The sequence below is a fragment of the Cyrtonyx montezumae genome, unplaced genomic scaffold (assembly GCF_038088225.1).
Source record: "Cyrtonyx montezumae isolate F1298 unplaced genomic scaffold, pur_monq_1.0 scaffold_76, whole genome shotgun sequence".
Lineage (NCBI taxonomy): Eukaryota > Metazoa > Chordata > Aves > Galliformes > Odontophoridae > Cyrtonyx > Cyrtonyx montezumae.
In genome coordinates this window covers 240,643-255,382 of record NW_027072085.1, presented here as the reverse complement: position 1 = coordinate 255,382, position 14,740 = coordinate 240,643, and the positions used below count along the sequence as shown (strand labels likewise).

The window sequence follows — 14,740 nt, the reverse complement described above, 5'->3', positions numbered from 1 at the left end:
GAGGAATAACTGCCACGCTGGGGGGCGAGGGCCGCCCGCCGCGCCGCCTGAGGGGTGGGGGTTGGTTTCACACCGAGTGTCGCCATTGTAACGCGGTCACCACTCTCCTCGGCCCCGGGGCTGCGCTGTAAGGGGAGAACCCGCCCGCGAAACAGCGCCGGCAGCGCGGCCCCTCGAGGCCTCGCCCCGCACCGCCGCCACTGCCGAGTCACCGCCGGGCGGGGCCGGGGCGGGGCCGGGCGGGGCGGGGCCGATCGGGACCAGTCGGCGGCTCCTGCATCCCGGGCGCGGAGCATCCTGCGGGCGGGGGCCGTTCCGCGGCGCCGCCGCACCGGGTGCCGCATTCCGCCTCAGCGCGGACCATGGCGGAGATCACCAGCGTCCATCCCGGCTTCGGTGAGTGGGAGCCGCGTTCCGCCGCCGCCGCCGCCTTCTCCCGACCCCTCCCGGTGGAGGTTGGGGGGGGGGGAGCTCGGACCGGGCCCTGCCGTGGTGGGAAGGATGCGGAGGGCACCGAAGGAGGCCCGGCCCCGGTACCGAGCGGAGGGAACGCGGCCGCCCCGTGACGCGCAGTGTGTGCCCGGCCCGGCCTTTGTTCGCGCCTCCCCGGGGGCCGCGGGGCTGCGGCACCGCCATCGACGGCCGAGCGGGGCGGGGGGAGGGGGCGGCCCAGGTGGGGCGGGGCCGGTATCCCGTCCCTTCCATCCCACCCCCTCCATTCCTCCCTCCATCCCCCCCACAGTGTTCCCGAGCTGGGGTGGGGGCGATCGGGGAACGGCAGAGCCGTCGGAACGGCCTCGATGCGGGGACGGAGCGCCCGCTGCCTCCTGGCTTCGGTTGGGGTTTATCCATTGGGTCTCTCCAGGCTTTAAAAGCCCCAAGCGCTGCTCCTTCTGTCCTCCAGCACCGACCGACCTTCCCTTGGGACCGTGGGGCCTATTGCTAATGTGTGGTTGCCATGTTTCCTCTCAATTCTAAAGCTCTTAATAACGTTAATCCGTCCTGCCTGGCATCCTGCATCCCTTCTGTACAATGCATACATTCCGTACCATTTCTGGGCTGTGAGAGCTTTGGTCCACCCTCACCAAACCCCAGGCCACCGGTGGCCATGGGTGTAATCAGCAAAGCTCGTTATTGAAAATAAGTTTTCAATGGTCTCCCGTTAACCAGAACCGTAATCCCATACCCCAGAAATCCATTGGGGCTCCACTGAGATCTTTGCATTGCATCAGAACAAAGATCTCTTCTACAAATATTGAATTATTATTTGTTTTTAAATCCGGTTCTGTTGGAGAGAGGAGACAAAATGGGCATCCAGAGCACTCGGCTGTGCATGAACTCGCACAACCTCAGCTAGAGGAGTTGGGAGGCAACTACGGGAACAGAATTGATGAATGTATGGAAGGATTACGTAAAGTGGGAGTCTCCAGGCAGCAGAGGAGAGGTGCGGTGGGCAGCGCCGGGCTGATTGTTCCACGCTCTTTCTTTAATGCAGGAAGAAGCATCCAACGAAACAAGGTGGGGAGGGCTCGGAATAAAAGCTGTTGTGTCTTCCCCACAACATTTAATTAAGCTGAGGGAACCCTTTGCCACGAGGCACTGCGGGAGCTAACTTAAAAGCTCGGGGATTCAGAGGGGAGAAAAATTGTGAAGGTTTGTTTGGCGCTTTCTGGTGCGGCTGCTGAAATTGTTTATTGGGAAATGAAGGTACAAGAGCTGATTCTCTTAGGACACAATAGAAACAAAACACACGAAAACATGAGGTCAGAATAAGAAAAGAGTTTCAGCTTTTGTCCTTTGCTGCATATGCTCTGAAGCTTTTGAGATCTGTATGTGGCTGAACAGTGCTGTGTTCACATTGGCTCTTGAAGACCGCTTGGGTCATTTCAAAGAGCAGATGTGAAATAGGGAAGGCAGGATGTGTTAGTGTTTGTCAGTGCTGGGAGTGCCCCTTGCTTTGGTCAGTGCACTGTGTGTGGCCGTGGGTCTGAAGGTGTGTAACCGTGGGGGCAGTCACCCCCTGAAGGACATCCCACTGCTGGGAGGGAAGGCTTCCATCCAACCCAAAGGGATTGTTGTGAGAAGGAGACATATTGTTATGGGGAAATCAGATATCCCCAAGCCTACGAGGTAGGCACATCGCAGCCTGTCCTCTTGCCTCACAGCCTTAATGGACGATAACGTAGCAAGGGCAGAGAAAATGCCAAATCCAAGTGCTGCTTGTGGTTGAAGTAGAAATTCAGAAGATGATTTTCTGTTGTTCGCGGTACAGAATGAAAACGTGAAAATTGGATGAGCTTTGTGTGGCTGTTCCATTTTTGTCACGACGATGGGTTCTTGCCTTTCCGTGCTCCCGTGGAAGCAAACAGCGTGTGCAGGTTGTGAGGGGAAAGGTGGGGCACAGAGGGCTTAGTTTGCTTAGAAAAAGAGGAAAAAAAGGGGAAAAAGTGATCAATAAAGCAAAACCACAACAATAGCAATACCTTAATAAACTCCAGAGTACCAGTAATACAAAAACATGGCTTTTAGCAACAAGTAACAGCCTGGTGTTAAGATGTTTAGGCTGTACAGAGACAGCCACTTGTTTACTTCTTAATTAAACCGAATCTCGCACTCCTCCGCGTTCCTTCTCACTTCTGAGGGGGCCAAGGGAACGTGCTGCAGAAGGCAACTGTCCAGCAGCAGGGATCAGGAAGAAACTCAAATCCTACCTGAGGGGGACGTGCATCAGAGGGAGCAGTTCTGTGAGCAGTGGCACCACGGGAGGAGGAGCACTGGGGCTGAGGATCCCTTCCTTTCTCTGCCCGGTTATGATACAACCACAGCGTGAATGTCTCATGGCACAAGAAGATCTCTCCCTTTTCCTTCTCTTTTAAGGCTGAGCGTAGCCAGCTCCTTCAAGCTGTCGTCGTATTCCATCTGCTCTCCGTTTTCCATCCTCCATCTGCTCCCACTCCTTAATTATCTTGGTGGCCCTTGACTAAATTGCTTGAATATGTCAATATAATGTACTGGGGAGCTCGAAACTACTGGTTTCGTTCTGTGTTTGATGATACATCTCCAAAACAGGGGTTATAAATAGAAAATAACGAGCTCGGTTGCTAAAAATGAATGCTGTGCCTTTTTGTTCTGGCCTGACATTGCTGAAGAGCCCAGTTGACGTGAACTCCTAAATATCAAATAGTCCCTAAGTACAAAAAGAGGATCTTCTGTCCATTGTTTTACAACATTGGACTTTCCCATGAGAAGGAGTCTTGCTAACGGTGGAGTGGACTTCTGTCAGCAGATGAACATCAAAATCTGAAAGAACGTAAATAGTAATACTGGGGTGAAAATGCAGAGAGATTTTGGATGCAGCACAGAGGAACAGTCGAAGAGAGCAGCCTCAGCTTTTGGGTGAGACCACGCGGTCACGTCGTGCGGGCATGACGTGCTTCCCCAGGGGAGGTGGTGGAAACAGAATGGGAACTGGAGGAGAATGAGTCCCCCAGTGTGGTACAAGCTGCTGTCGCATTGTATGGGCATACGCTGTCCCTTCTTCTTGTGTGTATGGGACAGGGTCATGTTCTTCACCCAGCACAGAAATAAGAACTGTAATCTAGCCACGGTTTAAATTGTTCATAAGGGATAACTCCAGATCCAGTGTTGCGTCCACAGAAATACCAGTTAACTTTTTATTCTAGGGAAGCCTTGATTCCAAGCTTATTGAACAGCGTGCTGTGGTATCTCTGCCTTTGCGTTCTCACTCGTGTGGGGCTCGCAGAGGTTCCAGCTCTTTCCTGACTGCCTTTCTCCCCTACAGATGTCTCTCCAGTTGTGGCAGGCCTCATCGGTGCTACTGTCCTGGTGGTTTCTGTCTCAGTTACAGTTTTTGTGTGGACATGCTGTCATCAGCAAGCAGAAAAAAAGCACAAAACCCCACCATATAAATTCATTCACATGTTGAAAGGCATCAGCATCTATCCGGAGACCTTGAGTAACAAGAAGAAAATCAACCGAATCCGGAGAGACAAGAATGGCGCTCCTAAGGAGCCTGGGAGGGGAAACCTTTTGGTGGATGCTGCTGAATCTGGCTTGATAGGCTCTGATAAGGCTCCAGATGGGCCAAATGCAGCTCCCCACATTGACCAGCTTCCGATAAAAGTAGATTATGGAGATGAACTAAGCCCAGATCAAAGCCTCACTCCAGGAGGAAGTAAAACCTCCTCCCCATCTTCCCCGGGGGAGGACGTGCTGTTGGGTGAACTGACTTTCTCAGTGGACTACAACTTCCCTAAAAAAGCACTGGTGGTTACCATCCAGGAGGCTCACGGGCTGCCCGTTATGGATGAGCACACTCAGAGCTCCGACCCGTACATCAAGATGACCATCCTTCCAGACAAAAGGCACCGCGTGAAGACTCGCGTGCTTCGCAAGACGCTGGATCCGGTCTTTGACGAAACCTTCACCTTCTACGGGATCCCCTACAGCCAGCTCCAGGATTTGGTGCTTCACTTCCTGGTGTTGAGTTTCGATCGCTTTTCTCGAGATGATGTGATTGGAGAAGTCATGGTGCCCCTTGCAGGAGTGGATCCGAGCACCGGGAAGGTTCAGCTGACCAGGGAGATTCTCAAAAGGAACATACAGGTAAGTAACTTCATCTGGTGTCACTGAGGGTTCCTTGCGTTGGGTTTGATCCCGGATCTCCCGGCTCAGGAGCCTCAGTAGTTAGGTGAGCAGGAATGCTGCAGCGTTCGTAGTAATAAAACCCATTTTTTCCACAGAGGCATGTTATTTTAGTAATATGTGACCGTGCTCTTTTAGTTCGGTGGTTTTCTGCTGTGTGCTGATGGAGATTTGGTGACACAGTCGCTACAGAGGCATAAAAATGAGGAATGCTGTAATCAGTGATGCCAAGAAAAAAAGCAAAGTCCCCATCCCAGTAAAAGAGCAGCGTGACAAAGGGACATTCATCTGTGTCCAAGCTGCTCATGGGGAACAGCTAGAGATATGGGTGCTCTGAATACCTTTTATACCGATTCCAAGTGACAATATATCCTGCTCTGCAAAAACAAATCTCACTTAGAGAAGGGTTCATCTGACTGTTCTGGACACCTACATTTGTAAGTACCTAATTTGTAAGCGTGGGCTGTTAGCCAGTAAAAATCTATCAGCATCAGCAGCAGGGGCAGCCACGAAACATCGGGAGACGTCTGGAACAGCTCAGATCAATCCCACCCCCAGCAGCCCTCTCCTTTTTCCCCACGTGAGGATGAAGTGTGGTTTTGTCAAATGTAGACCTCTAAAACCTAAGGGAGATGAACCCCACTCTCACTTCTGGTGCTGCACACTGCGCAGATAAGCAGTCCGCAGAGCAGACGAAGGCTCACGTCGATGGGCGGCCTTACGCTCCGTCCCGTGGCTGCGTTAGGTTTGATAAAGCATTATTTTCAATGTATTGACCGTATGAGTTCTACAATAGATGAAAAATGGAGGAAAAAGGTCACCCTAAAAATAGATGTAATCAAGGATGCATGTTACTTAACACACCGTTAATTAAAAGTAGATGGAGCTTGGTGTTGGGTGCACAGTTTTCTCCAGCTAAGCGACAGCATTCGAAAAACAGATCACATTTATTGTAGCAACACTTCTACTGGGAACAAAGAAAATCCTCCATTTGTGACCTCCTTCCCCATCTGCACCCGGGGTTAAAAGGAGCAGATGCTGACCTGATGGAGGGGGCAGGGCAGGGAGCTGACTGCTGAGCTTTTAGCACGCAGCTGTTTGAGTCGTGCAGCTCTGCTGTGCTCCTGACACCACACCATCTCGTGCCCACTGCGAATGCCATTTTCCTTGATAGCAAATAAACTTAATCTAAATTAGTGCCTTCTCACTGAAAGTTAATGAGTACCGACTGGAGACCAAAGCTAATAATCTTAATAATGTTACTCTTTGAAAGGATGTACAGCAAGTTTAATGGAATAGTTTCTTTTTCATCTTCATCCTTTTCCAGTGCGGACTTGACTGATGGTGGAGCTTCTGAAATGTGCCCAAGGAGCTCAAGGTGCTCACCAGTGTCAGCTCCAAAAGAAGTCAGTGAACACAGAGCTCCTAGAAACCTCATCTGTCTCCAGCATCTGTCTCCTGGGGTGCTGGTTTCTCAGAGCATGGCCCCCAGCTTTGCCCCCAGAGAAACTGAAGGCTGTAGTGATGCTTACTTTGCTCAGCATGTGCAGGGCGTAGAGCAGAGGGTGATTTACCTTCAGCAACTTGCTCAAGACTTCGTGTTGCTAAGGCCGGACATGTATTTAGAATGAAACACAGATAATTTTCCAACTTCTTAGTCCTTCAGCATAAGAAAAGAAAAACAGTGGTGACCTCCAGCGTCTGCTTGTATTTGTAAGACCGCGTTGTCCTAATAAACTGTTGCTGTTTCTTGCTCACAGAAATGCATTAGCAGAGGAGAGCTGCAGGTCTCGCTGTCGTACCAACCCGTGGCGCAGAGAATGACTGTTGTGGTGCTGAAAGCCAGACATTTGCCAAAGATGGATATCACTGGCCTCTCAGGTAGAAGCTATTTTCTCCAGCTCTGAATATTTTGGTACTCTGCCACACAGAGATGCACTGAAGGCATTTCATAGCTTTGCTGAAGCGCTGGACACCTCTCACAACCCAGGGGTGCTCCAGCACGTTGTTGTTTACCAGCTGAAAGAACTTGTAGCGTAGTAAAACACAAGCTGGGTCAGGAGGAGGGGGGGAGGAGGCTTCACTGCCCAGACAGAATACAGCGGCTGTTGGTTGTTGGATAGGAATTGTGTTGCAGAAGGAAAATGCTGTGCGTTCTCATAAATAACAGTACACGAGAGAAAAGTCACAGTTCCTACAAGTTCAGCTCACTTTCAGAAACAATATTTCTCGTTACACATGACAGTAAACAGTGCCAGTTTTGATGAGTTGGGCCCTGAGCTCACCAGGACTCTACCCACGTGGTTCTGCTAGGGGCAGTCGTCGCAGCTGCTATACAACTTGCTTCCCCCTGCTCCCCACGCAGTGTTGAAGCCTGTTAGGAGCTTGAGGTGCTGCTGTCAGCTGGTTGCTCTGCAATGGGACAGTACTCACAGCCCCAACTGTGGGACTGAAGCGTGCAACCTAGACGTGCACAGTTCACTTCTACCTGGCTCAACAAGCTGAACCCATCCACCCCTTCCCAGAGCATCTCTGGACCGTGTTATTCGTTCATTTCTCTCTCCTCTGACAGATCCCTACGTTAAGGTGAACGTTTATTACGGGAGAAAGCGCATAGCAAAAAAGAAGACTCACGTGAAGAAGTGCACTTTGAATCCTGTCTTCAACGAATCCTTCATTTACGACATCCCCGTGGATCTCCTTCCCGACATCAGCATCGAATTCCTCGTTATCGACTTCGACCGTACCACAAAGAACGAGGTGGTGGGCCGGCTGATCCTGGGAGCTCACAGCATCACTGCAGCTGGAGTGGAGCACTGGAGAGAGGTTTGTGAGAACCCTAGGAAGCCGGTGGCCAAGTGGCACAGCCTGAGTGAGTACTAGCAGAGGTTGTGGCAGCTGACCATAGAACAGACTTAAACCTTGTTTTAGCTGTAGAACTAAACTTTCGTAAGAAGCAGCAGCTGATGGGTTCTCTAGTGATGTGATTTTGCAGGGCACTACCATTCTAAAGAGCATTAAATTAAAAAGAAAAATACCACAAATATATATAACAGTGTACTCACGCTATTGCATGCCTAATACAAACTGAAATTAGTATAACTACCAATATCAAGTCGCAGATTTTAATACAATTATCTGTCACTATGGAAGTTGTGTTTGTGCCGAACTGTCTTTGCTGGTATTCACCAAAATTGGCCTGTCTTTATTAGGCTTCTCCCAAAGTTTCTGGATTCTGCTGTTTAACCTCTAGTTTCTTGTTAGTTTGCCTGCCCATTGATTCTTGCAGTTTTCTTTGCTGGTTTGGGAGTACCAACTGCGTTTCCAATTAAAGGTGGTTTAGAATTCTGCACTAATGCAAAAGGAAAATACAGGGGAAAATGGCACTTTCCTTCAGAGACAAAAAAAATCTTCTTCATCAGGTACTAAAAGACTTTCCTTGTGGTATCACTGCTTTGGAGCTGCGAGGCCACAGCCTCAAAGATTCGCATCTCAAATTCATACACCAACAAACAGATCACTTTGCTTTTACTACGTGGAGATTAGCACGGACACGATCCTACAGACTGTCAGGGCTGGGGGAGTTCCACTACACTGCATTTTATTGTACCCTGCCTGTGCATGAAGGGCCCAACAAAACCTGGCACCGCGTTGTTGGTTAAGGAGCTCCTGCTGGTTCTTTTAAACCTTAAATCTGAAATCCCACAGGACTGGTGAGTTCTGTTATAGCAGCAGAATGTGATGAGATAGGAGAATAGCCCGGGGAGAGAGGTGTGAAGTGAAAGCTCACAGAGCTTCCCTTAGGTTCAAACTGAGTCAGTTTGCATGATCCAAGACAAAAAAAAAAGAGTAACACAGCACAAAGTCTGCTGCTACACAAAGCCACACTGGTCAAGAAGTCGAGCTTTAGAATTTCAGAGCAGCTCGAGTTAGCTCTTACACTGTGGACGTGATTTCTGGGACGTGGAGCATGCTTCCTGTCACCTCTGAGCTGCAGCGATGCTGCTCGATTAATGTGGCCCCAAACAGGCAGCAGTTGTGAGCAGAAGTTCAAGTTCCACCAGTATGTGACTGAAACAACTGCACACCATCTCACTCGATAGGAGCTGGCACTCACCAAGAAATTATTAGCCAGGAGGATCTTGGTGAGTAACTCGATTGGGCTTCTTCCTGCATTCAAGCTGGGAAATGCAAAAGGATGATAACTGGCAGCAAAGAACTAGTTGTAAGCATTGCTGGTGAGCTGAGCTTAATACTCCTCACCAGCTGCAGAAATCTGAAGTGTTTCTGCGCTCTCCAATGGAAACAGAGCAGAACTGAGCCTGCAGAGGTATGCAGCAGGCAGAGGGGTTGCAGTGTTGCTGTGGCTGCTTCCAGGCACCGTGCTGTCCTGTGCCACGTGGAACGCAAGTAGTGTTGCGATGGAGCACTTCTGAGATGGTTGGAACTATCTGCAGGACTTGGCTATTGAGTTTTAGAGCCCTGATGGAAAAATGATCCTTTCCACCTTCTTCCTAATCAAAGTAGAATCACAGAACAGTCTCACTCAGTATCCTTCCCAACCACGGAGTAAAGCACTGCTGCTGGGATGGCTCTTCACACAGCCAGCGTACTCCGTTGGCATCCCTTTGGCACCTCCCCCTTAAAAACTGCTTTTGGAAAGCTGGATTTTCTCACTCGTAGCTGCTTTCTCGTTGTACTTCCTTCCAGGCAAAATGCCTTTTCAGAAGGGAAGTCACGCTGAAGCTGCAGCTGTTCTCAGTCCTGCGTGGCAGGCAGAAGCACGGACTTCTGTTTGTGCCGAACTGACCCCGATTGCGAGCATCACTGCCCGAGGTTATAGCAGATTTTTGTCCCTTGCAGCCACAAACCAGAGTTCTCCTTTGGAAACTGCCCCCAGTCTATTCCACTCCTGGTTTTTGCACTAAACGATCGCGTCGCTCGAGATTAGGAGTCATCACAACTTTTTCTTTCTCAGAAAATCCAATCACCCAAACAGAACAAACTAACAAAAGCCCTCCCTTTTTTTTTCTCCCCTTCAGTGCATGCGTAAGCCTAGATGATCTCTATAAGATTCCTTTAGTTGAGAAGGAAAGATGAACTTCTTGTCAAGGAAACATGCTCAGGGTAAATAGTCTTAGGCTATCGGGCAGATAGGAATAGCTCCAACGCTTCTGGAATAATAGGAAACTGAAGATGTGCAGATATATATATTTTTAAAACGTAAAATAGACAGTAAGTGACAGCAAACTCACTGTAAAATCTCCCAGATGTGGTTATTCTTTACCTTGTGTCTTCTATTGTAAGATTAACTTGGACAGTTACAACGTTGTGTGGAAAAAAAAAAAAGAAAAAAAAGGCAAAAAAACCTAACTCAACATGTGTGAAACCGCATAATGCTAGAAGCTACTTGACATTATGTAATGCTACCTTGTATGTTGAATTTGTTAACGCACATTGAGCGTGGAAATAAAAATTAAATCACTTTAGAGGGTGACTGTGCCGTGTTTGACCTCAGCAGTGCAGAGATGTGACAAAATCCTGGCATTTAAGTGGCTTACACTCCCCCGAGGACGGTGCCATCGCAGAGCCCCAACGCGGATGGGTCCTCTTGAGCTGGCTAAGTGGAGGGTAAGGGGAATAAATGCACAAAAAGCAATTGGATGGGTGAAAGAATTGATGAAGAAAAGAAGAAAAGCGATCTGGTTCTTTTCTGTCTGCTTCAGACACGTTCCTGGATTCCCAGGCGGAGCTGCTTTTCTCAGGAAGGCTTTTGTCTGTGTCACTGTGAGGTACAATGTCCTCTGTAACACTGCAGCTCCCACTGCTGCTACGCAGAGCAGCACTGCTGGGCACGAAGCCACAGCCTTTAGAAAACGCCAAACAGTGCAGAATACCAAACCGTGTTTCCACAGCAACGTGGCTCCAGCAGGAGCTCCAGCACGCCGCTTCTCCCTGCCCCACAGCTTCCCCTGCGGCAAAGGATGGGGATCCGGAGGTGCCTGAACACCTGAAATTAACTGCACCCCAACTTCAGGTCTCATCTTGAAGAACTCGGCGGTTTCAGCCCATAAAGGTCTTCCATTGTCCCAGAAAGTGGCACGCAGTCCAATGCCACAGCTCCTCGGGCATCGCTTTCCACCAGAAGGGAACGGTTCGTTTTAGGAAGGGGAGAGCAGCACATCCAGGAGGTCGGGAGAGCCCCGGGTCCTGCCCGCCGTGCCGTACCCATCCGCACCTCGCTGTGTTGGAGCTCCATCACTTATTCATCACTGTAATGACTGCAGTCGGGAGAGGGGCCGACTGAAACCGCCCTGCCAAAGCACGCAGCTTCCACCGTGCTGTGCAAGATGTGAAAGAAAACCTCGCCCTCCTCTGGGCTCCTACCTCGGGAGGCTTTCACAGACAGCCCGTTTCAGGTTCTCACGGCATTCGGCTGAAGCAGAAACAAAAGGATTTGCATAAGAAAAAGAAAAGAAGCAAAGAGAATGGGCCTGACAATCCATGAAAAGAGAAACTGCTCAGGGAAAGCATGGAAGCTCTGCTCGGACGCTCTTCCCACCTTCTCTGCCTCGGGCTGCGGACGCTATTGAAACCAATAGGATTTTTGCCATCTCTCCGGCAGCATTAATTGGGCCCTTCCTTCTCCAACAGCCTCTAGCTCACCTCATTCAACACAGGAGCACGATGAGTTACCATGGTAATGCGCGTTACTTTTTGATCGCAGACAGAATCCAGGCTGTGCTGCCATTTCCTCTAACAGGCAGAGTCACAAATAGCTCATCGCCCCCAGAGCAGCTTATCCAGCCCCAGCCTTATGCTCCAGCCCCGCTTACAAGCAGCATTCGGATACGGATCCTTTAGAAACTCATTCTGCTTTGGGATAGAGGGGAGCCCCCCATGCAGGCGCAGTTAGTGACGTTCACTGTCCGAGTGTGCTCTGGCAGATGCTGGCAGTGCCTGAGTGAGCTCCTGGCTCTGATGTGCGTTGGTTGAGCTCCTGTGTTTGCATCCTCCCGTGGTCCTCAGACGGTGCCTTATAGAAAGGGGACGGGAGGGGAAGCACATGCTGAGGAATGCATGAGAAAGTAAGGAAGTGACAGAAAGGGAAATGCTGGGGGGGGGGTGCAGCGATTGGGCAGGCACGCCCGGGGTCGGTTCATTTGGGTTATTTTTCATCAAGTTTAGGATCTACTCCCTTTGGTACGCTTTTAAAATTGACAGAATTCCTGAAGACGCACAAGGAGGGACATTCCGGAGGGAAACTGCCCTGATGGGGATGAGTGGGTGTGGTTTGCTCAGCGAGCTTCGCCTTTAAGCCCCACGATGAGCTCTGCGCGTCTTCATCCTTTCCGAGTCATCCTCAGACAACACACCTCCAACCTCACTGAGTTTTCACAGCCAGAAACGCAGCTCCCCTGTCTCCCTGGGCTTTATTCCTTCACAGAGCCTCCAGCTCTACGCAGGATTTAGGCACATCCAGCCTTCCCCCTGGATCCACGCGGATCTCCTCCCCCTCTCCGCTGCAAATCCCCACCACGTGTTTCCCATCGTGAGCTCCGTGCGCAGCCTCCCTGGAAGGAATGACCTCAGCCTGTGAAACGTTCCCGTGCCACTCATCCTCTGTGCAAAATGCGAACCAGAACGTCTGTGCTGGAGGAAGAGGAGCGGACGAGGCGCGCTCATCGGGAGCAGGGCAGCGAGCTCCCCCGGCTCCATCACTATTTCACTTCACAACACAAATCACTGCTGCTTTCATTCGGCAGCAATTCCGCTGGGTTTCTGTTCGGTTCTCAGTTCCATCCACGTTTTGAAAACAGTTTTGCAGTCATAAACAGCTTCTTACGTCAGCAGCAGGCGGACCTCGATCCGCAGCGAGGTGCTACGGCTCTGCATTTCTGCCGTGGGAGCAGGAAAGCAGAGCTGCATCAGCGCAACAGAGCACAGCAAAGCTGTTCTTGGTGGAGCCCCAGCAGACAATGAGCAGTAAAATTTGCTCGGTGTGGCAGTGTTGGACCCTCCTGAGCTGTCACTGCTTCCTTCCTGGGGATGGTTGTGAAACGATGGCAGTAATTTCTGCCTTAAATACCTCTGAGTGCAGCCTTGGGGGGGGGGAGGGGGGTGAAGAGATGAAATGCTTTTCTGATGCCATACACATCTCTGCTGCCTCTCCCAGCTCCTGGGGGCCCAATAATCACACACGTGGTGGTACTGACTTCCTGCAGCGGAGGCCAAATCTCCATGGGGACGAGCTGTTCTGCACAGTTAGAGGAGTGCTGTGTGTAGATGACAGACAGACAGACGGCATCTGACAATCACGTTGGACTTCAGGGAATGCTGTGGAGGTCATTTTTTTCATTCCACAGATATTTGCATGCTGTTTACTAAAGGGCCATCACTGGAAATAGTCCTTCACGGCTTCCAGACTGCAGGGACAAAGCAAAGCCCTGAGACACCCCCGTCCAGCCAAGCAATTTGCATTTCCCTCTAATTTGCCTTTAGATCTTACCACAGTTCCCATACGTTTATGAACTTTTAGTATGACTGTCAGCCAGGAAATGTGTTCTGCCCTCCACTCGAAAGCCAAAACCAAAGCAAAGCCAGAAGAGCTTTTTCCTTCGGGATAAACGAAGGTATTTAGTGAGATACAACTGGATCACTGTAAGTGAGCACTTCCCAAGCCAACCTCAAAGTGCCCCAGGAGCTTTCCTGCCCTTCCACCCCACGCAGTAAAACACGCAACACAAATTCCGTATTAAAAACTCTATATTGTGTCAAACCCGTGTACAAATTCATACGTGACAAAAAATAAAACTTTTTTGTTTTTGAATAACACTGTAAAAAAGAGAAAAGAAAAGTGCTCGCTGCTGTTCTGATGTCGTAACTCTAGAAGCAACAGGCTCATCAAAGGCATCAGTAAACATGGATGTGGCATCATTGGGGGTCACAGAAGGCACCGACGCGCTGCAGACGTGATGGGGAGAGCTGGCCCTGGGCAGCTCCCAGCACTGCCTGAGATCGGAGTACTCGCTGCCACAGAAGTGCTCCTGGAGCAGCGGATTCGTGGCACTGCTCCTCGTGCTCTCTGCCTCTGCTTTCCCTGGGTTTCACCTATTGGTTTTCGATGGCACACTGCTGATCACAGACCCAGAACTGCACGCAGTGGGAGCTCAGGAGAGCTCTCACGTTCCCAACAGCCCCAGTGATTCGCTCTCCTTTGCCCTCAGCTCTGTGTATTTGTTACCTTCACTTTTTGGGCCGGATCCTTTTACACATCCATTCCAACAACTCCATTTTCAGTTCTGATGGCACACGTGCAGCACAGTGAGTGACAGCACGAGGTCCTTCAGTCGGCAAGATTAACAGTGGCTGACACAGAGGATCAACAATTAAGAAAAGCTCTCGAGTACTACTGCACTGACTGCCTGCTGAGCTCTCTCATCCCCAAACTGAAAGACTCGAGGCACTCCGTTCTCGGAGAAAGGCCTTTAAAACCCATCTGAGTCACGTGCTGATTTTTCATATCATTTAAAAAATACCACCACGAGTCCTGTGACATCAGCTCTGCATTTAAATCCTATGACTGGCGTACAGGTGACATCATCCCAAGTGGGAGGGATGTGCTGATGTGTGGTGGGAATGCCCGGCAGCACTGCATCACCAGACAGCACTGGAAGAACCTCACCAGCATTGGGGATACTGGTTCTGACTGGGCCCCCATGCCTCACCTTCTTTACAAAGCAGTTCCAGATTAATTTGAAATGACTACGTTAGAGACTCCTACTCAATAATAATACTGTCACCTTTAAGACGAGGATCTAAAACTGAATGTAAATAAATACGCCACTGCATCACAGCCAAGATGTCAACAAACGAGTCAGAAAACTCAAAGCTGTCGTTCCCAGAGCACCCACAGCATCAGCCCACCCCTCGCACGCACTGTGACAACGCGGTCCACGCCGTACACAGAGGCAGTGCTACACCATCACCAAGTCACAGCTGCCAGAGGAACAATAACCTCCTGTTTGTGACTTGTTGAGGACCCCAACTACGGCACAACCTGGACAAAATCCTC

At 50.3% G+C, this 14,740-nt stretch overlaps 1 protein-coding gene across 2 annotated transcripts; it reads left to right on the top strand.

The window, feature by feature from the left end:
• The first annotated feature begins 314 nt into the window (after nucleotides 1–314).
• Nucleotides 315–8,258, top strand: SYT11 (synaptotagmin 11). 2 transcript variants are annotated; one of them, XM_065751605.1, is made up of 4 exons: nucleotides 315–396; nucleotides 3,803–4,626; nucleotides 6,426–6,546; nucleotides 7,238–8,258. In XM_065751605.1, exons 1-4 carry the CDS (start codon nucleotides 363–365, stop codon nucleotides 7,546–7,548), a joined length of 1,290 nt encoding a protein of 429 aa, XP_065607677.1. In that variant the 5' UTR covers nucleotides 315–362; the 3' UTR covers nucleotides 7,549–8,258. The 2 variants fall into 2 exon arrangements, with proteins under 2 accessions (XP_065607677.1, XP_065607676.1); XM_065751604.1 differs by having other exon boundaries at nucleotides 6,426–6,549.
• The last annotated feature ends 6,482 nt before the right edge of the window (nucleotides 8,259–14,740 follow it).

What these genes read in the sequence shown, in the direction of transcription:
- SYT11 (XM_065751604.1), top strand. Translation starts at nt 363, where the DNA reads ATGGCGGAGATCACCAGCGTCCATCCCGGCTTCG. An exon ending in TTCTCAAAAGGAACATACAG is followed by an intron (nt 4,627 to 6,425) that starts GTAAGTAACTTC and finishes TCTTGCTCACAG; the next exon opens with AAATGCATTAGCAGAGGAGA. An exon ending in TATCACTGGCCTCTCAGGTA is followed by an intron (nt 6,550 to 7,237) that starts GAAGCTATTTTC and finishes CTCCTCTGACAG; the next exon opens with ATCCCTACGTTAAGGTGAAC.